The following is a 21,253-nucleotide window of genomic DNA, read 5'->3' as shown; positions in this document are numbered from 1 at the left end:
GAATTTATGTGTATAAATTCTCACAAATGTGAAACTTTTCCATCAAAATATTAAAATGTAACTTTTAATCCAAAGTGATTTTTTTTAACCATCAAACGTAATCTTGTAGTTTGTTTTTCAAAATATATGCACTTGTAATCAACAAATCGTGAAATGTTTTAGGTGGGTATAGATTATGTCGTATTTCTAAAAATAATAATAGAGAAGGATTTAAACGAATAAGTAATATTTATAAATTGTGCGTTCCAGAGAAATTAGCCACGTGGAGTTGTTTTTGTGTTGTCGAAAGCACGTTTCCGCAAAGCCAATGACGTATATTATCAGTCGTGTCTGATTGGCCCAAAACCCGGAAGTTTTTAAAACGGTGCAACCTGTTCAACTAACCTTCTTTCCGACAGCCATTACTTACGAGCTAGATAAAGATTACACTTTGAACTTTTGGAAGAGTTTTTAGTTTCTGGACAACCATGGACGAAGTGACAGGAGCTCAGCTTATTGCTGAGTCTCTTATGAATCAGGTAAATTGTAAACAACAAATTTGGGTCAGATAGTTAAGCAACTATGACCTAACCGCACTTTCTCATACTTCGAAAAATTGAATAGGCTGTTTGTTCATTTGTTTATTTTAAGCAAGCTGCTTTTATTCTTTCTTTTTTGTATGCGTGTCAAAGTTCCCTGTCAAGTTGTGAGTCAACACAATACAAGAAAATAGATGAAAACACTTTTTCTTGATATGCGTATGAATGTCCCTATAGAAAGTGGAATACGTACATGTTTGGGATCGTCGGTGTTCCCATCATTGAGGTAGCAATGGCTGCTCAGGCTGCAGGGATCAAATACGTTGGCATGCGAAATGAACAAGCGGTAAGATGCACTTACTCTGCTCAGTCATATGGATTCTTGTGTTTGATCCAATCTTCCATCAATGTTCCATACATTAGGCCTGTTATGCTGCCTCTGCCATTGGATACCTGACTGGGAGGTAGGACATTGCCCTCCAAATAAAATTTAAAAAAAAAATGGTGGTTTAGGTTAATTCTGGATACATCTCCCTACCCAGACCAGGTGCTTGCCTGGTGGTGTCAGGACCAGGACTCATTCATGCTCTGGGTGGAATGGCCAACTCCAACATGAACTGCTGGTATGAATCTATAATCTCCCTCAAATAGGAGTCTGTTAACTGGATTTGTGCATCACTACATGCAGGCCAGTGGTTGTTATCGGGGGATCTTCAGATAGAAGCCAAGAGACTGCAGGAGCCTTTCAAGAGTTTCCACAGGTAATCAAAATGTTGTTGATCATTTACACATTTAGGTGTTTTCCTCTGCTTTAATCCTTTATCTTTTTAGGTGGAAGCATGTCGCCTGTATAGTAAATTCTCAGCAAGGCCAAGTAATCTTGAAGCCATTCCTTCCGTGATTGAGAAGGTAACATATCAATTTATTTGAGTTTCTTAAGTTAATGTTGAACAGGGTTGAGTGAAATTTGCATTAGTTTGCTCACACAATATTCATTTATTATTCGTGGGAGATTTTGAACACATCACTATTTTGGGGCTTTACACAGGCTGTTCGCACAAGCATGTATGGACGTCCAGGCGCTTGTTATGTGGACATTGCAGGAGATATGGTGAATGCCAAAGTGGACCGAAGCAGAGTCAGGTTTGTCATATCGCTGTTTTCTGGTACTCGACAGCATTTCCGTATTTAACTAAATGTATTCCACTCGCAGGTTTGTACAATGTTGTCCACCTTCTCCCATTTGTCTTGCCGACCACAATGCAGTGTTGGAGGCCATCACTGTCTTGAAATCAGCTAAAAGGCCTTTGGTCATCATTGGCAAAGGTAAAAATTCCTTTACGTTTTTTTAAAAAGGAGATTTTACATTTTCTAATTGTGGCCCGCAGGTGCAGCCTATGGTCGAGCAGAAGCAGCTTTGAGAGACTTTGTGGAAGTGAGCCAACTGCCGTTCCTTCCGACCCCCATGGGGAAAGGAGTCCTGCCTGATGATCATCCCAAATGTGTGGCGGCTGCACGCTCGAGGTAGATTAGCTAAATTGGGTGGGGGGTAACGAATTATAATATAGGCTATAGATAATAAAAAATACAGCTATGATATATTAAATATGAATATCGTAAATATTTGTTATCATCTTCACTTCTCAACTCCCTTTGCAATGAAGAGCTCTTCTCCAGACAGATGTGGTGCTTCTTCTTGGAGCCCGACTCAACTGGATGCTCCATTTTGGTCTGCCACCGAGATTTGACCCAAATGTCAAAATCATTCAGGTTGGTAGTTTTTTTCAAATTGTCATATATATAATCCATATTTAATTTCATGGTGTACTATAGTGCTACATGTTTATTGTCACAAATAGAATTTTGGTCTGCATTTTAGTGCTTGTATTGACTCTATGGTGTTCTATGTGTAGGTTGACCTTTGCCCTGAGGAGATGGGAAACAATGTGAGGCCTGCTGTTGCTCTTCTGGGGGACATCAATGCGGTCGTCACTCAGGTGCAGAACGCTTCACTGATCTTAAATGCCAAAAGTACCGATATATATTTTAGTCAAGTATTATTATCCTTTCTCTTTCAGTTACGGGAGTGTCTTATTAAAGACGGCTGGAAGTATCCTTCTGACACAAAATGGTGGAGTAGCCTAAAAGAGAAAATGACCAGTAATGCCAAAATATCAAATGTGAGTTTTGGCAAAAAAGAAAAATTATCTTGCTGTTCACCTCATAAACAAACCTGGACCTTCATCTCATTCTTCACAGGCGCTAGCGCTCCACTCAACGATACCCATGAACTACTACACGGTGTTTCACCACATCTCACAGCTACTGCCACGCGACTGCATCATTGTCAGCGAGGGCGCCAACACCATGGACATTGGACGCACTATGTTGAATAATTACTTACCTCGTCACAGGTAATCATCATCTACAGAGCAGCTCGGGATGTTACATAGTGTGGATCAAGCGTTCTTCATGAATCGAATGACCTTTAGGTTGGATGCGGGAACATTCGGAACAATGGGAGTGGGCCCCGGTTTTGCAATAGCTGCAGCTGTCGTCGAGAGGACCGAGAATAAGGGCCGAAGGATTGTCTGTGTGGAAGGCGATAGTGCCTTTGGATTTTCCGGCATGGAGGTTGAAACCATGTGCAGGTCTGGAACTTTACTCTTTCCAATGCTATGGATTTTCTTTCAAAATCACATATAACCCCTCTTTTTTTTTTTTTTTAAAACAGGTATAACTTACCTATAGTTGTGATTGTTGTGAATAACAACGGTATATACAGCGGAGTTGACCCTGAGACGTGGAGAGAAATGGCAAAAATGGGGGATCTGACCAGCATGTGAGACAATAATCATCTAAATTGTGTCAAATCAAATGCTCTCTGATTTTTAAATACTCACCCTTGTCTGTGTCCTCAAATCAGAGCACCCCCCGTGACCCTTCTTCCCGAAGCCCGCTATGACCAGGTGATGACAGCATTTGGCGGGCGTGGTTTCTTGGTCAGGACGGCAGAGGAACTGTGTAACGCTTTGCAACTCAGCTTGAGTGACTGGGAACGACCAAGTCTTCTCAATGTGCTCATCGACCCTTCCTCTGACAGAAAGCAACAGGTACACACGCTCATTTTATGAAGATTTGCTCTTTTCTGACAGCGACGTAATCATCAGAACAGGTTCTCAACTGTCATTCCGCATATGTCCTCTAGGGAGAAGTATTGCGCTTACTTAGCCCCATCATCCATCCCAATCAAGGCGCACACAACTTTGAATTGCTAGTTGTTGTAGCCTTTTGTTGACAAAACACATAAAGAAAACCAAAACCTCTTTAATGAAGTTAATAATAACGAGGTGGGGCACAACGGAACACAAGGATCCGATTGGCTGGAACCTGAAGATGAGAACAGGTTAAACAAATGGTTCATTAAGAGGAAATAACACAGACGAGTGCGGCAACTCTGAAGTTAGTTGGAATTAAAAGCAGCAGCATTCCATTTGGTGATTATTAAAGACCAATAAGCGGCTCCGTGTTTATTTGACTGCAATGTGTCCCTGAGCGCTAATCCTCCCATTCCACAGGTGCACTGTGGAGCTGCTCCTTTCCACTCACAATCCCCCCCATCCTCGCATCAACTTGACCCCCTCTATTTCTGGTCCCTTATAATTAGAAAGCGGGGCCCTCTGTGTTTATGTTGAATGTATCCACGCAACCCTCCGTGCATGGTGGCACGGATACATTCAGGTGATGGAAGGTTCCATTGAGGCACTAAGCTCCATGGTTGTGACCTCCTTTATGGTCGACGATGGATGCCTTGCTGTCAGTCTGTTAGTCAAAATCCCAGCCAACAAGAAATATTTTGAATTTTTATCTCTGATTTAGGAAGAAATTTATGTTATTTTTTTTCTTTATGTTTTTCAGGAATTCCCTTGGCTCACCCGTTCCAACCTGTAGAAGGAAAGTGATTTTTTTTTCTGTTTCTTAAAGACTGACTGAAGGTTTTTCGATTAAGACCATAGTGAGGATAAGCGGTTTAGAAAATGAAAAAAAAAGCTCAAGAGCTTCTGGTTCTACCTTCTGGTGCATAACACATTGCAGTCATTTAAAAAATGTGTAATTTAGGGCAGCTTTGTCACAAAGCTTACATTGAGTACGTGACTAATCCATTTTCTTGTCAAAAATTTCTGCCTTGAACAGAACAACTGTACTAATGATGAAGGTGGTGCCTATATATAGTAATATCATTAAAAAAAATAATTTAAAAATGTCCGTTAATACAAATGCAAAAAAAATCAATGCAAAAATATACTTGCATTATTTTGATGTAAAAAACCAAGTCATTATAAATAAATCTATATTTATATTGACTGCAGTTCATTATATTAAAATATCTATTTTGTCTTCTTCCAGTACATTACTTCTTTCCACACATACAGCAAATGGTTTCATATTAGGACTCAGAATGTCATCCCAGAATTATTTACTGCTTATACATTCCCCTAAAGAGCACCAGTGGAAAATCAGACAATTTATTTCGTAGGACAGTCCAGGCAATAAAACCAATGTGGTCGGGGAGTAAATGGATACTACAATCGCTCAGGGACTGGCTAAGAAAAACAACATTGCAATCAAAATAGCCTCAAAGCCAGCACAATAAAATGTAAAAGTATGTGCTAATGCACGTAAGATCTTGTAGTGAGGCAAATTGTGTATTCAGTCCCCCCTTGTGAGGGGAGTGGAAACAACAAAAGGCACCCCCTGCAGTAGTAGAGATCTAATATTGGCACCCATAAGCAGCTGGCAGGCCGCCTTCTGTAATTTTAGCGCACACGGATGCGGAGGAAAGGTTTAATGGGCATTGGTGGACATGCCCCCCTCGCGAGGGCGTAAAGACAGCACAGCAGAGCAGAGAGGAGAGGAGAGGGAGAATGGGGAGGTGAAACGCAGACAAGAAGGCAGAGAGGAACACAGGGCTGCTTTCGCTTCCCCCCCCGGATAAAGTCGGGCAACTATGGGCAGCATCATGACTCCTCGAGCACATGGACTTTATTTGACTCTGTGTTTTTACTATGGCATGGCCCATTCATCTTTCCTGGACAGCTTTAATTCATTCCCGGCAGGTAAGTCTGTTGCAATTGATCCTTGTGCATGAGCAGGTGTTGAAGGGCCCCAGCATGCAGAAGGATATTTATTTCTTTATCGTGGGATTGCTTTTTACGTATTTATACGGGAAGAGCGCAACAGCTCTTGTTATGATGCGGAGCCTAAAAAAAAAAAATGGATGAAGTCATCCATGTCAATCAAAACTGAGCATTATGATCTTTTACAGTGTGCCTAATGAAATGGACTTGTAAACTACTCTTGTTGTCATCTTGTTGTTGCCCATGAGGTGGACTGGAAATGCCACTATAAATAGCCAATGCAGTGGTACCTCATGTCTGCACGAGGAACTGCTGGACGGGTGTCACCATTTGATAGTTTGCACCTGTTTGTTGCATGCTAAGTGTTAGCGACTAATCTTCTTTGGGTATTGCGTGTTTGCCACCAGATGTTGCCCATGCATGTCCAACGTGTTTCTCCTTGCACAGCACTCGCTCCCCAGGAGCAGCAGAGGAGGTTGAACCCATGCTGTTTAGTGAGTCTGCCACCACCCCCACTTCTCCCACCACCCCCTTCGCTTTGGCGCCGTCACACTCATGTGAGTCCAAGTCATGTGACCGCCGTCCTTTTGTGGAATACCCGACGTGTGTCAATGTTGTCGTGTCCTTGGATGGTGTCCAAGCGGTGGTGTCAAACACCCGCTTTTTTTAAACCTCCAAATAACTGAGATGGATACATACAGTAGATATGATTTGTGGTATGCTTTGGATCCTTATCATCCAAAAGATTATTTGAGATATTTTGATATTTACTTCTTTTAGGGAGGTGATTCAGAGTCTCCATCTGAAGGTAAAGGTTCCTCCTGTGCCCGTGGCCCCCCTGGACCCTCTGGTCCCCCTGGACCTCAGGTAAGAGCTTTCAAAATTGTCATTGTCAGTGTTTCAATAAGACCTCTACAAGTGCTTTTTATTTATTTAGTCATAAATAAAAATAAATAATATAAAAATAAAATAAATACATAAATAATTAAATAAATACATAAAATAATAAATAAATGAAGAAAAATAAAACCCCTCAGAATCTTTGTAGAAATCAAATATTGGAGTGTATTATTATTATTATTATTATCTTGAAAATATTTTTAAAATCATCCACAAGCATAAGCGAGGTCAAGGGTCATATGGACATGATGATGGGTGATAGGGGGTCTCCAAGTGCCCACTTCACGTCGCCCAGCTTTGTGAAGATTTTCTTGCACTTCCTTATGAACATACATGGACTTTAGCAAATCTGCTCTTACCATGTAGATCGTGCATACGCTTTTCCTACGCTGAATTTAAAAGGAATGAAAGGAGCCGCTCTAATTGGCCGTCTAGCAAATTGACTGTGTTCACTCCCACAATGACGCAAACGCACCTTTGTGGCTGTACATGTGTATGAAAAGATCAAAAGAACAAAAACTCCACCCAGTATTTAAGCACTGGGCAGGAAAATGTGGCCCAATGTGTCAAAAGGGAGGACTGACAAATGTTCTTTTATCAACATGTTTACATCTTGGGATTTGAGATTTTTCCATCTCATGCCAAATATGATTTAAAACATGGCTGAGAACTGAACAGGTGACGTTCTTGAGGTCTCCAATTTGAGAAAATCCTGAAGAGGAGACAGGAGGGGGGGGGGGGGACTCTTTCATGCATGGAACACAGCAGCCCATTAACGCTCTGCATTTAGCTCCAGACATAAATAGCTTTTTTCCACTGGCGGCCCGCAGTACACCTCATGTCATTTTTTGAAACTCGATGAAGAGTTGTCTGCCAGGAAAGGCGCACTGGCTTGCGTACATTCCGGGGATTACCAAACTACGGGCGTGGCCATGTGACTACATGGCCGATGGATGCTTATTAAGACATTAATGATTAATAAGTGATTATTTTTTTTCTTTCCTGACATGTTTTATTTATTATGAAGTGTTTTGCTGCGGTCGACCACCCTGGGCTGCCTCAGCAGCATCCGGGCCGCAGCAGGCACTTTTTCAATCAATATCTGCCACTCAAGCCTTAATTAAAACTGCAGCTCGCATTTCCACATGCAGGCTTTTTGCGGTTACACTGAGGACATTGGGGAGAAGGATATTTTGAGATAATATCTAAATAACACGCTCCTCCTTGAATTAACTAGAGGACATCATGCGAGAAAAAAAAATCTAAAAATAAAATATATTTGTAGAAAGTTTGTGATAAAGAGACAACAATTTTAAAAAAAAATGTAGAAAACTTTTTAATAACTTTTTATATTTCATTTTTTACAGGGTCCACCTGGATTACCAGGTATTGGAGGACCCAAGGGAGAAAAGGTGAGGATATTTTCCTACATGACATTCGTACCACTCATAATCCATAATCACATGTGCTCATTATTTTTGTGAGCTCAATTTGTCTTGGCCTGCAGCCCGAGATGCTGACAGATGCTAGTTTGGAAATGCATTAACGGCGTCTGTCCTTGTCCCTCCTTCACATCCTGTTGTCAGGGAGAAATCGGAAGACCTGGACAAAAGGTGAGCGTCTCCATTAATCATCAGTTATTCTGGCGCTAAATGGATTTGGACCAAAATGACATTCAATGTCAATGGCTGCTTTGTGAACAAACGCAACCTTGACGGGAGACATGTAAAAGATGCTGAGGTCACGAAGCTCGACCCAGCCCGCACGGGTCGCCGTAACACGACACAAACTGAAGGGCACGCGTGTGTGTGTGAAAAACCATCGGCGGAAGAGTAAAATCTCAGACGATCACTTTCTGCGGGCCGGAGGGAGAGATTCAGTGGCAGCGTTTGCAGCACTGCAGTGCAATTTAGCTTAGTGCTCAGAGCCAGCTCATAAATCATTTTATTTCCCACAAGCACCGGCTCCTGTTCTATACACGGGCTATCATTTAATTAAATAGGGCAAAGTGACAGCGCTCGTTAAAGTCAGTCCTCCCCTGCGTGTACGCCTTGCACATGTCGGATACTTGCAAAGCCCTTTGCAGCAAATACTTCTATTTCATCGTACTGGTTGAATTATTAGCTTTTACTCTCTATAAATGTCCCGATTTATAAGCAGAACAAGCTTGATAAGGTCCTAAAAAAAATCATGTGCTCCATCAGGGTCGGACCGGTCCTCCTGGACTTCCCGGAAAGCTGGGACCAGTTGGATGGCCGGGACCAAGTGGGCCCAAAGTGAGTAAGTCAGATCTCTTTATGTACAGTCGATGCACAGGAATATGTTTAATATAATTGTTTTGTAATTATAGCAGTTTTTATGATCAACTAAAAGGAAATTTCATTATTATATATATATTTTTTGTGTGATATCCAAACTGCATTTCATTTTGTCTCTGTTGCGTAAAACATTATTTATTTAAATCAAGCCATTTTTGGGGCAATTGTTGTGATTCTTTTCCGGTCAGGGCGAGAAAGGTGATCCGGGCCTAATGGGTATACCTGGCGGGAGAGGACCAATCGGACCCAGGGTAGGTGATCTATATATCATTAGTATTTACATGTCTGCTTTTTTCCCCTCACTATGCAGATAATAAATATTTTCTGTATTTCAGGGTTTACCTGGGTATAAAGGTGAAAAGGTAAATTGTGATGATTGACAGTAGATGGCTTTTAAAATGGACTCACCTTTTGTATGTTTGTTTCATATTAGGGTTCACCAGGGCAACATGGTGAGAGTGGCTCCAAAGGTGACAAAGTGGGTACAGAATCAGGATTTTTGTTGCAAACATGGATGTCTTTGAGGAATAGAATTTGATGTTGTACTGTTAAATTTTCAGGGGGCAATGGGATACACCGGAATGCTGGGACAGAAAGTGAGCTCCATATTTATTGTAATGTTTTTTTTTTGTTATTGTTTTTTTTTTTGTTAATTTTGTTGTAATGTTTTTTATGTGATTTTTTTTTTCATATTTTTTCAAACTATTTTTTTTATTATTATTAATTTTGTTCTAATGTTTTTTTTTTGTGATTGTTTTTTTTTGTACAGGGTGAAAAGGGTCCAAAAGGAGAACCTGGCGCTTCGGGAAACAGAGGACCCACTGGTCGGCCAGGAAAAAGAGGCAAACAGGTGATGTGCTGCCAATAATTTTTTTTTTTTTTTTTTGATGAGCTTGTTGTCTATTTTTGGTTCATGTTGCAGGGAGTAAAAGGAGACTCAGGCAGTGGTGGTCCAAGGGGACCCCCAGGCCCACAGGGATCTCCGGGACTTCCCGGTCCTCCCGGTCCTCCTGTCACAGGTGACGAACTTTGACCTCAACTGCTTTTTGCATATTAGTGCAAAATGACACAATGCGTCTGGATCTGGCATGCTCTCCCGTTGTGGCACCGAGTTCAGCCAAGCGCTCTGTCAGCAGAAGGCAGCAAAGACTGGCGTAAGCGTTTGTCTTATTTAGTGAGGAGACATCTAATCTCCTGAGGTGAAGCAAAATGCCTGCGTCATGACGTCATGGGGCTTCACATTCTGTATTAGAGCAACTCACAAATGATCCTTTCCGCTTCTGTTTTAAGGGCTTCACTTGGTTGGAAGCAAAGGTGCCCGCGGGCCTCCTGGGCAGCCTGGACAATGTGGCTGCAGCTCTCTCAGTGGCTCTCTGTTAGAAGATTATCACTCCAGAGGAAAGCCTCAGAATCTCAAAGTACCTGCGGTGAGGAGAACATACTCCGTTTTGCTTTGAAATGTTTTCATTTCTCAAGTGGTCTAAATCTGCCCAGAGACCAATTAGGCCAGGTAATTTCTTAAAAAAAAAAAAAAAAAAGGCAGGTTTGCGCCGTTATGGGTGTGAACACAACTGATGTCATTCAGAGATTCATTTGTTGTCGCTGGAACTACACATAAAAAAATTCTGGTCCTACAATGTATCACATATTCTCCCCATATGTCTTTTCCATTCAGATCTTTGTGGTGAGCAACCAGGAAGAACTGGAACGTCTTCAGACAGAGAACGCTTTTGCATTCCGCAAAGATCAGCGGTCTCTCTATTTCAAAGACACCGACGGCTGGTTTCCAGTTCAGGTATTTGTCAAATGATCTTGGACAATTGTCTTTTTCCATTTGTTGCTCAAGTCTCTTCAACTCTGTTGAAGACTTTCCCATTCCAGATGGCAGCGTTCCAATCTATGGAGAACCCGCCCGATGACGACGGTTACTGCGGCGACGGCATCGTGCAGCACCGAGGTGGCGAGGAATGTGACGACGGGAATAAATTTGTCACTGACGCCTGCGTCAGTAAGTTATCTTTAATACAGTAAAGTATTTTTTTTTATTGTATTTTTCGGATTATAGGTCTCAATGGATTTGCTACTTGATGCTATTTTTTTTTTTCTTATCTTACCACAGAGTGTAAACACGCTTTCTGCGGCGATGGATATCGCCATGAGGGCTCTGAGGAATGTGACAGGAAAGACTTTGGCTTCCAGACATGTCACTCATATCTGCCAGGGTAAGCTCAGCTCGCCGCACGACGACACAACCGAGACCTCCCAAACTCTTGACCGCATATTTTTAATTCGCAGGTCACACGGTCACCTGAAGTGCACGTCGTACTGCGCTATCGATTCCACAAACTGCAAATACTTCACCTGAGTGGAACGCTCCACATTTGCATCCGGATCCTTTTACGTGGGACACAAACTGGGAATATACGTTTCATGCCAAACAAAAAGAACAAAGACATGGAAGACCGAGATGACCCGAAGCATATAGATAATATCCCGTGTACTGCTGCCGCATTGAATCCCTCGGAGCGTCGCTTCATATGCGGAGGGGAAACTTTTCACCCACACGTCGGAAACAGCAAGACAGCTGCGCTCCGTCTTAACTCGCCGGATTTAAAACCCCGGCATCCTCATCACGCCTCCATGGACACCAATCCAGCAAGATGCACGCCAGACGTGCTGAGAGACTTTGCCAGGGGCATCGTAATCTTCACCCTGTTAGTATCGAAAAGGAAAAAAACACACAAAAGAGAGTAAGTAGGAGCTCCAGAACCGGGCCGAGGCCTCAGGTATCAACGTGCCAGTGCAGCAGCATTTGCATGAGGCTGGCCCATCATCAAGCATGTAATCACTTCACCTCTTACTGGTTTTAACTTTGTACTCTTAAGCTCACATCAACATAAGCAGGGACGTAAAGTCAGTTCAATTAATATTCCAACGAGACTGTTACACACCGCACCGGCGACACAGGTGGTGCTTCTCTACTCAACACACACATTTGGTCACATATCCAAGAACAACGCTCAGGTACAAGCAGGTCGTGTAAACTCTCACAAGTATCCATTTTGGTTTGTTAGAGGCACACAGGAAACTCAGCCAAAAAAAAAAAATAACATCCATGTATTTCAACATGCTCATCAGAAAATTTATTGAAAATGAGCCAAGATATATTTTACAGTAAAAAAACAAAAAAAATTCATGACACCACCACCAAACAAAAATATTGCAAAAAAACTCAGAAATATAAATATAAAATCTGTTTTTGTTGAACACGTAGTTATTATTCTATTGGCACACAAGTTAATTGTACCTTCAACAATCAAATCGAATGTTTATTTGTTCTGCCTATCACTGACAAATATAGGAACAAAGATAGATTGCTTATTGAAATAAATAAGATCTTTTATTGGAAAAAAATAGACATTTTCCAACAGCACACCTAATGTATGCACATCACCAGGAGGAAAATAATTTAATTTGCGATTTAACAAAAAAAAAAACATTGTCATATTTGTCAAAGCAGTTAGTCTGACTCCAGGATTAAAATAATTTGTCCCCCCAAAAAAAAAATCCTTTGATGCACCGCCCGGGCCTTTAATTTAATTTGGAAGATTCCGCCACTCCCGAGGAAATCAAGACAAAAGGCGCGACAGCGGTGTCAATTATTTGTCATTACTATATGTCCTTCAGCACACTCGTCACGGGCACACCCCACCAGTTAAAACTTCATACCGCAAATGTTAATTGTTTCACTTTATTGCTAGTAAGGTGCTTTCCTGGGCCAACAAGGTCACAGGTCCATGCAAGTCCACGGGGCTGTCTCTGATTGGTTGTTTTTCCTCTGGCGCGGTCGTTTCATGCCAATCATGTTTCCCACAAATCATTTCCTACTGTCAGGTCATACTACCAGTTTTAACAAATATGACAACAAAAAAAACGAAACTTATTCAAACCTACTTTTAAAGACATCGTAAAAGAAAAAAAAAGATGTTTAACCAAAAAAAACCTGTGATATAGTGAGAGATTACTGTACGTACTATACTTCTATATGTGAAGGCTTGAAACTGTTATGTCCTTAAACTCAGCGTACAGGCAAGGCTGGAATAGTCCGTAGCTGCTAAATAGGCAATGAAACTGTTCTATGGTTCCTTACTGTATTTACTCTATTACCTCGTTATCCAGTCTTTGTGTCTTACAGTCACGCGAGCGTGTGTAGACCTAAAGAAAGGAATTAGTCGGCATAAGCTTCCTCTGTTCATAAGCTACCCCCTTTACCAAAGGAGACATCTCCTCACTCCTTGTAAAATATACAAACAAGACTGTTACAATGTTGTGTCTGCACGTGCTCATGTGATCATTACAGGTGTAAACTTTCATCGGCGTAGCAAGCGTCTTAAGAGTATGGTAGTCATGTGACACAATGTATTAAGTTTAAACGACACTGTGCTCTGAATGTTCCCTGCCCGTGGCTAATTGTTAGCTTTGTCCCATAATGTAATGTGCACAACACAACAAGCATGTAAGGCTTTATTATGAAGTGTAGTATGCGCTCTGACTGGGATAGTGAACAATTGTTATGTGTTGTTACTCTGATATGATTTATACGGATGTTCAGAAAATATAATAAAAGTAAAACTTCCAAAATATATCAAGCTGTTTTTTTTTGTCTTGCACTTTGAAAGAAATAAAACTCATTTTATTTATTTATTTTTTGTTTTGCACTTTGAAAGAAATAAAAATCATTGTATTTATTTTTTGTCATTTTATTTATTTATTTATTTTTGTCTTGCACTTTGAAAGAAAACAAATATGAATTTATTTCATTTTATTACAAGAAAATTCAAAAGTAGGGTTTTAAATTAGTGTTAGGGTTTTAATGTAGCGTTATAAACTATTAGAGTTTAAAATTTGTTTTTTAAATTATGGTTAGTGTTTCAAATTTACATTAGTCTTTAAATTTGAGTTTTGAAATAAGGTTAGTGGTTTGCTTTAGGGTAGGGGCGTTGAACTCCACTCGTCGAGGGGCACGTTTCAACATCTTTTTCCAAGAGTCCCCTCATTAATTAAGTGCACGTGCGTGAAAAGTTTTAGCTCTTTTTACGTTCCGAAGTGGCTAAAAGTTTTCCCGCACGTGCACTTAATTAATGAGGGGGAAAACTTGAAAAAGATGTTGAAACGTGGCCCTGACGACTGGGGCCCTGACGACTGGGGCCACGTTTCAACATCTTTTTTCAAGAGTCCCCTCATTAATTAAGTGCACGTGCGGGAAAACTTTTAGCCACTTCGGAACGTAAAAAGAGCTAAAACTTTTCACGCACGTGCACTTAATTAATGAGGGGACTCTTGGAAAAAGATGTTGAAACGTGCCCCAGTCGTCAGGGCCCCAGTCGTCAGGGCCACGTTTCAACATCTTTTTCAAGTTTTCCCCCTCATTAATTAAGTGCACGTGCGGGAAAACTTTTAGCCACTTCGGAACGTAAAAAGAGCTAAAACTTTTCACGCACGTGCACTTAATTAATGAGGGGGAAAACTTGAAAAAAGATGTTGAGACGTGGCCCCCAACGACTGCAGTTCGATACCCCTGCTTATAAGGTTTTATAGTAAAGTTAGTTTCAAATTAGGGTTTTAAAGTGATCATCAGTTGAGTGTCTGTCAGGAGATGCTGATGCAGGTCTGCGATTCAGCTGCAGGCCAGTGTGGCAAAGAATATAAGCGTGTAACTAACTGCATTACCACATTGTCAGCTTCGTCTAAATCAGAAGTGAAGTTTCTCTTTCAGGACAGGAGATGCAGCAGACAAGCTGAGCCACACGCCATGTATAAAAAAAACTTTTAATGCTATTTGAAACTCTTAAATGCACTCATGGACAACGTTGCATTTATGTTGGTAAAATGTTTTAACAAAGCTTGGACACAAGACAACTCAATTATGTTTATTGAATACATATCAAATATTTCTATAGATATAAAAAAGCAATCAAATACTTGTATATAATTTACGTGATTAACATTTGCACATATCCACAACCATATTTTGGTTTGTGGAAGATTATTGTAGGCATAAAAAACAAACAAACAAAAAAAAAAAAACAATTGTAACAAGGTCTTAAAAAAGTTTCACTGGTTTCTAAGTAATAATTTAGCACAGTAGTATCATCATGACATCGTATATGGACGGATGAGATCAGCACATTTTTTTCCGCAACATGAAGCAGGTTTATCGAGTCACTTCATTCAAGGCGGCGTGTTACTGTAACTCTTTAGATGAGATGAAACTAATGACATGTTTATAACTTAAGACAAAATAAATAAACTTAGAAAATGCATATTATGCATTGGCTTGTTGAGTGTTTATAGCCACGCTCTACATGAATATTTATTTAGTTCTCCAGTGTTGTAGTGCTAAAACCTTCCTCCATGGTCCCTCTTAGAGTCAAGAAAAAAAATTTGACTTTCGTTACTAAACAAACACAGTGCAGCGTTGGCAAGTTAGAATAATAAAAAGTCAACTAGGCAAAAATCACCCAGTTTATAATAAAAACACTGACATTGATTTTGTTTCCATGTACATTCAAACTTTTCATTTCAAGCTTAGAAATCAAGCTTGTAGTGTTTGTATGGATTTTTTTTTTTTTTTTTTAAAAGACTACACTAAAACCTACACTTCATTGTTGATGCCGTAAGCTCCTCAAGTGCAGACTCAGTCTTGAAACTTCAGTCTGGAAACGAGCGTGGGGTCACCTTTTAGACCACCTCGTCGGACTCCAGGTTGTACTCCTCATAGAGGGCGTCCAGGATGGCCAGTAGACTGTCCATGGCGGGCAGGTAGACGTCGAGATCTCTGTGCATGCCGCTGATGAAGCTGCTCTTCAGCTCGTCGCCTTCTGTCGTCACCAAGGCGGCCGTGAAGCCCTGATAGGACGGAGCGGCTCGCAGGGCCAACTAGGAAGAAAACAAAAAATGAGGAACTGAAGCATTTTTTTATCTGTGATTTGTGACTCACCGCAAAAACTCCTCGGACCACCCATCCGTGATATTGGCGAAGAGTCTTGCCGTAAGCGTGATCTGAAGAAGAGGATGGTTTCAAATACAAACTTATTTGAATTGATGAGCCTCGTTGAGGTGCTACTGACTGAGTGCTCCGTGGATGTCTTGCTCCCCCGCGTTGACCTGCATCAGGAACTCCTTGAGGAACTTGAGGCCCCGCCTGAGCCAGAGCAGAGCCTCGGTGGCTGAGTTGCGCACCTGGGCCACCTGCGCGTCAACCTCGTGCAGGACGATGGACTGCAGCGTAGGGAAGCTGTCCGGGTCCGACATTAGCTTCTGATTGATCTTCTACGAGTAGGAAAGGAAAAATATTGACTCGCTTTCATGTATTTGTTTGGAGCTTCATGTCGACTGACCTTGATGTTTCCCACAAAGTCCATTTTGACTGGAGCAAAGACAGTAGGGCCGAGTTTGTCTGAGAGGGCACAAAAAAATTATCGTTTCTTTTGTCCTTTGTCCAGTCATGCAAGACAGATAAAATATTTCAGGAACAAAGTCAGCATTAAAAAAATATAAAAAATATATATATAAATTATAAAAATTATAAATAATAAAAAATATAAATAATTATAAAGAATAAATAAAAAATTCATAAATGAGCAATCATTTTTATATGTCCAATAAAATGAGAAACAACACAGGAGGTGACTTAAAAATTGAAGAAGTGGAAACTTCTTAATCCCATGAAGATAATTAAATATTCAAGAATGCCTCTTCAAACTGAGCATGCATTTGAGTCAACTGTAAAAGTATGAAGGCCAGACAGAAAGCATTTAGAATTCGTGAAGGACAGAGTGAGCAGCGATGGCATGAAAAGAAAAGAAAGAGCCAAGGCTTGTCGACGGCTTTTTTTTTTTTTCTCTCCAAGAGATGAGGACGACACGACTGGCCTACCTAATACAGGCACTATTGCATAGCATGAGTCCAAAAACTCTTGCGTGGGGATGCCATTGTCCTCATCCAGCTTTATATCACTAAATCTAAAAAACAAAAAGGAGGATAACAGATTCAGACAGGACCATAGTAAACACGTCATCGACTTTATTTGAGCAAACAGAGGGGAAAAAAAAATAATACAGGAAAAGAAAGAGATTCACACTTTGTTGGCTAACAGTCAGAAAAAGAGAGAAAATAAAGACGACAACAGACGAGTCAAATGAAACGCTTGACGCTATTAAACTCATACTAATGACTTGCTTCTTCAGAAGAATCCCGTGAAAGTGAAACTTGAAGAAACGCATCACATAGGTTCATACCTGTGACTCATTGTGGTGAAAAAAGTCTCCACTTCCTCATTCTCAGTCGAATCCTTGAAAATCTCTTCTTCACAGTCAACCTCCTCATCTCCGTCAGCCAGTGTTTCCTTCTGAGGCTCCTCGCCGCCGCTTTCCACGCTTTGGTCTCCTTCACAGGTCTCCTTTTCCTTCTGGTCTTCTGCTGAGTCTTTACCCTGAGCAGTAATATGGGATGCAGGAGGAAGAGGATCGGCTCGCTCCTCTTGGATCGAGCTGTCGCCGTTGGCGGCGTGCATGTCTGCGTGGGTACATGAGAAAGATGGAAATGAAATATTTTTGATAGTTGACTGAAATCGACATCACAGTTGCCCAGGGGGCTCAGGTCGCGACCAATCATGGCTCAGCTTGCAAAAGTCACATGACCAAACTCTGATATCAGTTGTGACCTGAGCCTCGAGCAACTGTTATGTCATTTTCAGTCGAACCCGCCGCTTGTTCACATGAAGGAAACTACATGGACGTACTTGGAGGGGAAGGTTGTCGTTCTGGTCCGTCTGGTTCATCCGCGCCGGAGTCGAGGCTGCGGGTGTCATGTGACATCACCTCTGTTTCTGACTCTCTCCATCTGAGGTTTATTTAAAATGTAAACATTGAACGCTAACATAACATGACGCTTAGCGGTACTTACTTTTCTCCGAGGCGTCGATTCACCTGATTGACGGGCTTCATCTGGAAAAAAGTGTGAATGGGCGTCATGTTTGCCATGTTTGATCATATCAGGCTGCAAAACAAACGCACCTTCTGTGGCTTGATGGCGGCGACGGGAGGTGACGCCGGCGGGGTCTGCTTGGACGCATCTGGCGTGAAAGTGCGATTTGCAATCTGCATGCATTCCTCGAGGGTCTTGAGGAAAGTGCTGCACGTCGACTTCACCATGTCGCCCGTTTCGATGCCGCTCTGAAATGACAACAGAGACCATACATTGAATTACAGCAGATACAACAAACCAGCCTTGCTAAAAAAAATATATAATATATATAAATAATAATAATAAAATTATTTAAAAAATAATGTACAACTCAGTAAAAATGAACAGTTGATAAAGTGGTTGCACAAGTGTGCACACCCTCTTATAACAGGAACTGTGTCTGTTATGTGTTAAATTAAGAAGACAATAAAGTAGTATACCACACAGAGACCGGCTTGTTTAAATTTTTTAAATATCCATACGGCGTTGCTTACTTCTGTTGCGCCACCAAGCTCGCCATCATCATCCTTGATTTTGTTCACTTGTTGAAGAAGAAGGTCACAGTACAACCTGAGCTCGGACATCTTTGTCTTTAGTGCTTCTGTGTTCTCTTGGAGTTCTGCAAAGAGATATAAAAATAAATCACGCCTTGGTGATAAAAGCAGCAGTAAGAAGCTAGGTTAACTTCTCAATTTTATGATGACCCATTTACCCTTCTCTCTTTTTGTTCGGTTGTCTGTCAGGCAAGCTTTTGCTGTTCCCAGAGCAACAAGCCATTTTTGTCTCTCTGCTGCATTGATGGCTCTCAGGTAGAAGTACTGCTCTCCAGGTATTGTCAGATCAAGCCGTGTAGAATCAGACGAATGAACTAACAGCCAAGATGCGTCGATAGGTTAAAGCAGACTGTCATTTTTTAAATGCCTCAAAAATGGTTAGATGCACAAACCTTGAATTTCACAAACAGAGATTTTAATGCTCCCCTTGCAGCCTTTCCAAGCATCCTCTTGAGAATCATAATAGGACAAAGTTCCCCCGTCAAGCACAAACCATCGAGGTTGCCATCCTGGAAATTATTTAAAAAAATACATTCACATTAAAAGTGACGTAATTTTCGGCTGTGGCAAAGCTAATTATTACAGATCATGATGTAACCCTGGTATTTTAAAAGTTTGAGTCAGGTGACACATCTATTCGTCTTGCACACGATGAAGAAGAATGATCACAATCATGACATGATCGATTACGGTCAGTTTGTACCAATCATTGTTAATTCAAATGGGGAAAAAAAGTGACGCGTTTAGCATACGTTAGCTTGCCCGCTGCCTCTTTTCTTTATGTTATCACAAACTCGGTGACGTTGTCATGCTAGCTAGCTTCCATGGCGATTACAGCTATAACATCAACATCAAGCAAGGATAACGTACCGCTGATGTAATTGGTCCATTTATATAGTATTCCCTCCATCGTTGAGGTGTTTTTTGTCATTCATTACTTGTTTGTCATGATAAGATTAGGCGCACAGCTGACTGCAACCACCGAATCAGCCCCCAAGTGAGATTTGCGTAGTACAGTAAACACACAGCATACATTACATGGCGTCTACGTTGGGAAAAGTACGTAAACTTTTTCTTGGATACGTCTCAAAGCGGCCACTCTGCCTTATCGTCAGAGGATTTGCGTAGGGTGGGTGTGGATTTAAATAAATGACGTAAAAAAGAACCAATGGGATGATAGCGTTTAGATACAGGGCGGTGCTTAGGGGAATATACCAATAAGAGTTTGAGGAGGGCGAATTGTTAAACAGTGGCGATCTTTCATGAAGTTTGGTGCCACGTAGTTAACTTAAAACACTGACTGCAGTGTTATTTTTTTTAATTTTATTTAATTTTGCAAACCTCGCGAGGTCATACTATAGCTTTTTTTCTCAACACAATGTTGTTTTCCAATTGCTCGGTATTATCCTTGGTAGTTATGCTAGCCTTTGGAGGCAAACTACCCGACCCTGAAGTCAAAATTGAAGTTCTCCATCAACCTCTTCTATGTCAGCGCAAGACAAAATATGGAGATATGCTTCTTGTCCATCACGAAGGATACTTGGACAGTGACGGCACCATGTTTCACTCAAGGTAATGTCTTGAATTGATGTCCAATCTGTCGCATCAATTTCTGTTGAACTAACTCGAATGCTGTTTTATACTGCTCCACCATGTCATCAATTTCATGCATTCATCATTCCACATGAGCGTTAAATATGGTGCGACTGTATTCTAAAATAACTGATGGATATTTGCAGCCGCCTTGAAGGTGATAAAAATCCAGTGTGGTTCACCCTCGGGAACCGAGAGGTCATCTTGGGATGGGACAAGGGTCTGCTGAAAATGTGCGCAGGAGAGCGCCGGAAACTCACCGTTCCGCCATCTCTGGCCTATGGGAAAGAAGGGAGAGGTATGTTGAAAAAAAATTTGCATACAGAAAAGAAAGAGGTACATCAATTATTGTTTGGTTGCAGGCAAGATTCCTCCGAGCAGCACTCTGATTTTTGACATTGAACTCGTCGATATCCGCAATGGACCGAGGTCGCACGATTCCTTCCGTGAGATGGATCTCAATGATGACTGGAAGCTTTCTCGGGAGGAGGTGTGATTTTTTTCTTACATTGTTTTCTATTATACATAATAGTGTAAATATTTTGTGAACTCTCACCTCAAGAGAGTATAGTGAAAATTCACCTATGAAAAAAAACAACAACCATCTGTACTCTTATATTGCACTTATTTTTTCTGGAAAACTCTATTAACATATTTTGATTTTTTTTGCTATTATTTACCATAGTCTGACATTTACCTTTATTTACTATGCACAAATCTTTTGTCAAGGTACGGTGATGCAGTGATTTTACCTGTGAGTGCGCCCTCTTGCGGCAGTAATTGTCACTGTGTGCTTCACAGGTAAAGCAGTACCTGGAGAATGAATTTAAGAAACATGGCCACACGCCAAATGACACACAGAACGAGGCGATGGTGGATGATATCTTCAAATACGAGGATGAGGATAAAGACGGGTTCATCTCAGCAAGAGAATTCACTTATCAACATGATGAATTGTGAAGGACACATTTCATCAGTTTTTTAATGGACTGGCTTGGGTTGTTTACCTCATTATGTGAATTATATTCTTGTGCACAGTCAACTGCACTGAAAATATCATCGCAAATATATTTAAACTGAAAGTTAGGGTTTTTTTCAGGGAATAAATAAAATATTTACTTAGTATTTTGACTTCGCGGTCAACCTTGATGTTATTCTTTGTTTGGTCGCTAGAGAGCAGAATTGTACCTGACAATCTTTTATTG

At 41.0% G+C, this 21,253-nt stretch overlaps 4 protein-coding genes across 5 annotated transcripts; 3 read left to right on the top strand and 1 right to left on the bottom strand.

Moving 5' to 3' along the window:
- The first annotated feature begins 354 nt into the window (after positions 1-354).
- On the top strand, positions 355-4,882 carry hacl1 (2-hydroxyacyl-CoA lyase 1). Of its 2 annotated transcripts, none has more exons than XM_049731374.2 (17): positions 355-518; positions 760-864; positions 942-982; positions 1,061-1,141; positions 1,207-1,279; positions 1,350-1,427; positions 1,567-1,661; positions 1,732-1,844; positions 1,907-2,042; positions 2,183-2,288; positions 2,432-2,515; positions 2,597-2,698; positions 2,778-2,932; positions 3,011-3,169; positions 3,253-3,360; positions 3,445-3,631; positions 4,437-4,882. In XM_049731374.2, the coding sequence occupies exons 1-17, from the start codon at positions 468-470 to the stop codon at positions 4,467-4,469; spliced, it is 1,707 nt and encodes a 568-aa protein (XP_049587331.1). In that variant the 5' UTR covers positions 355-467; the 3' UTR covers positions 4,470-4,882. The 2 variants fall into 2 exon arrangements, with proteins under 2 accessions (XP_049587331.1, XP_068507917.1); XM_068651816.1 differs by having other exon boundaries at positions 356-518; positions 756-864.
- A 194-nt stretch (positions 4,883-5,076) lies between these two features.
- On the top strand, positions 5,077-11,984 carry colq (collagen-like tail subunit (single strand of homotrimer) of asymmetric acetylcholinesterase). The gene is made up of 17 exons (XM_049731298.1): positions 5,077-5,635; positions 6,104-6,213; positions 6,437-6,523; positions 7,924-7,968; positions 8,143-8,169; positions 8,761-8,832; positions 9,063-9,125; positions 9,210-9,236; positions 9,308-9,352; positions 9,435-9,470; positions 9,644-9,724; positions 9,797-9,893; positions 10,165-10,301; positions 10,550-10,669; positions 10,741-10,882; positions 10,994-11,096; positions 11,170-11,984. Exons 1-17 carry the CDS (start codon positions 5,527-5,529, stop codon positions 11,237-11,239), a joined length of 1,371 nt encoding a protein of 456 aa, XP_049587255.1. The 5' UTR covers positions 5,077-5,526; the 3' UTR covers positions 11,240-11,984.
- A 2,805-nt stretch (positions 11,985-14,789) lies between these two features.
- On the bottom strand, positions 14,790-19,542 carry plekha8 (pleckstrin homology domain containing, family A (phosphoinositide binding specific) member 8). Its single transcript, XM_049731273.2, has 13 exons — positions 19,326-19,542; positions 18,848-18,964; positions 18,614-18,769; positions 18,396-18,520; positions 17,952-18,110; positions 17,842-17,882; positions 17,678-17,778; positions 17,175-17,451; positions 16,813-16,898; positions 16,275-16,333; positions 16,005-16,206; positions 15,875-15,936; positions 14,790-15,813 (listed from the first exon to the last, which is right to left on the bottom strand). Exons 1-13 carry the CDS (start codon positions 19,384-19,386, stop codon positions 15,616-15,618), a joined length of 1,644 nt encoding a protein of 547 aa, XP_049587230.1. The 5' UTR covers positions 19,387-19,542; the 3' UTR covers positions 14,790-15,615.
- Positions 19,543-19,833: 291 nt separating this feature from the next.
- Positions 19,834-21,179, top strand: fkbp14 (FKBP prolyl isomerase 14). The gene is made up of 4 exons (XM_049731356.1): positions 19,834-20,027; positions 20,195-20,346; positions 20,411-20,538; positions 20,850-21,179. The coding sequence occupies exons 1-4, from the start codon at positions 19,834-19,836 to the stop codon at positions 21,006-21,008; spliced, it is 633 nt and encodes a 210-aa protein (XP_049587313.1). The 3' UTR covers positions 21,009-21,179.
- The last annotated feature ends 74 nt before the right edge of the window (positions 21,180-21,253 follow it).

Source organism: Syngnathus scovelli, chromosome 9 (genome assembly GCF_024217435.2).
Source record: "Syngnathus scovelli strain Florida chromosome 9, RoL_Ssco_1.2, whole genome shotgun sequence".
Lineage (NCBI taxonomy): Eukaryota > Metazoa > Chordata > Actinopteri > Syngnathiformes > Syngnathidae > Syngnathus > Syngnathus scovelli.
Note: the sequence above shows the minus strand (reverse complement) of the source record. Positions and strands in the feature narration are given on the sequence as shown.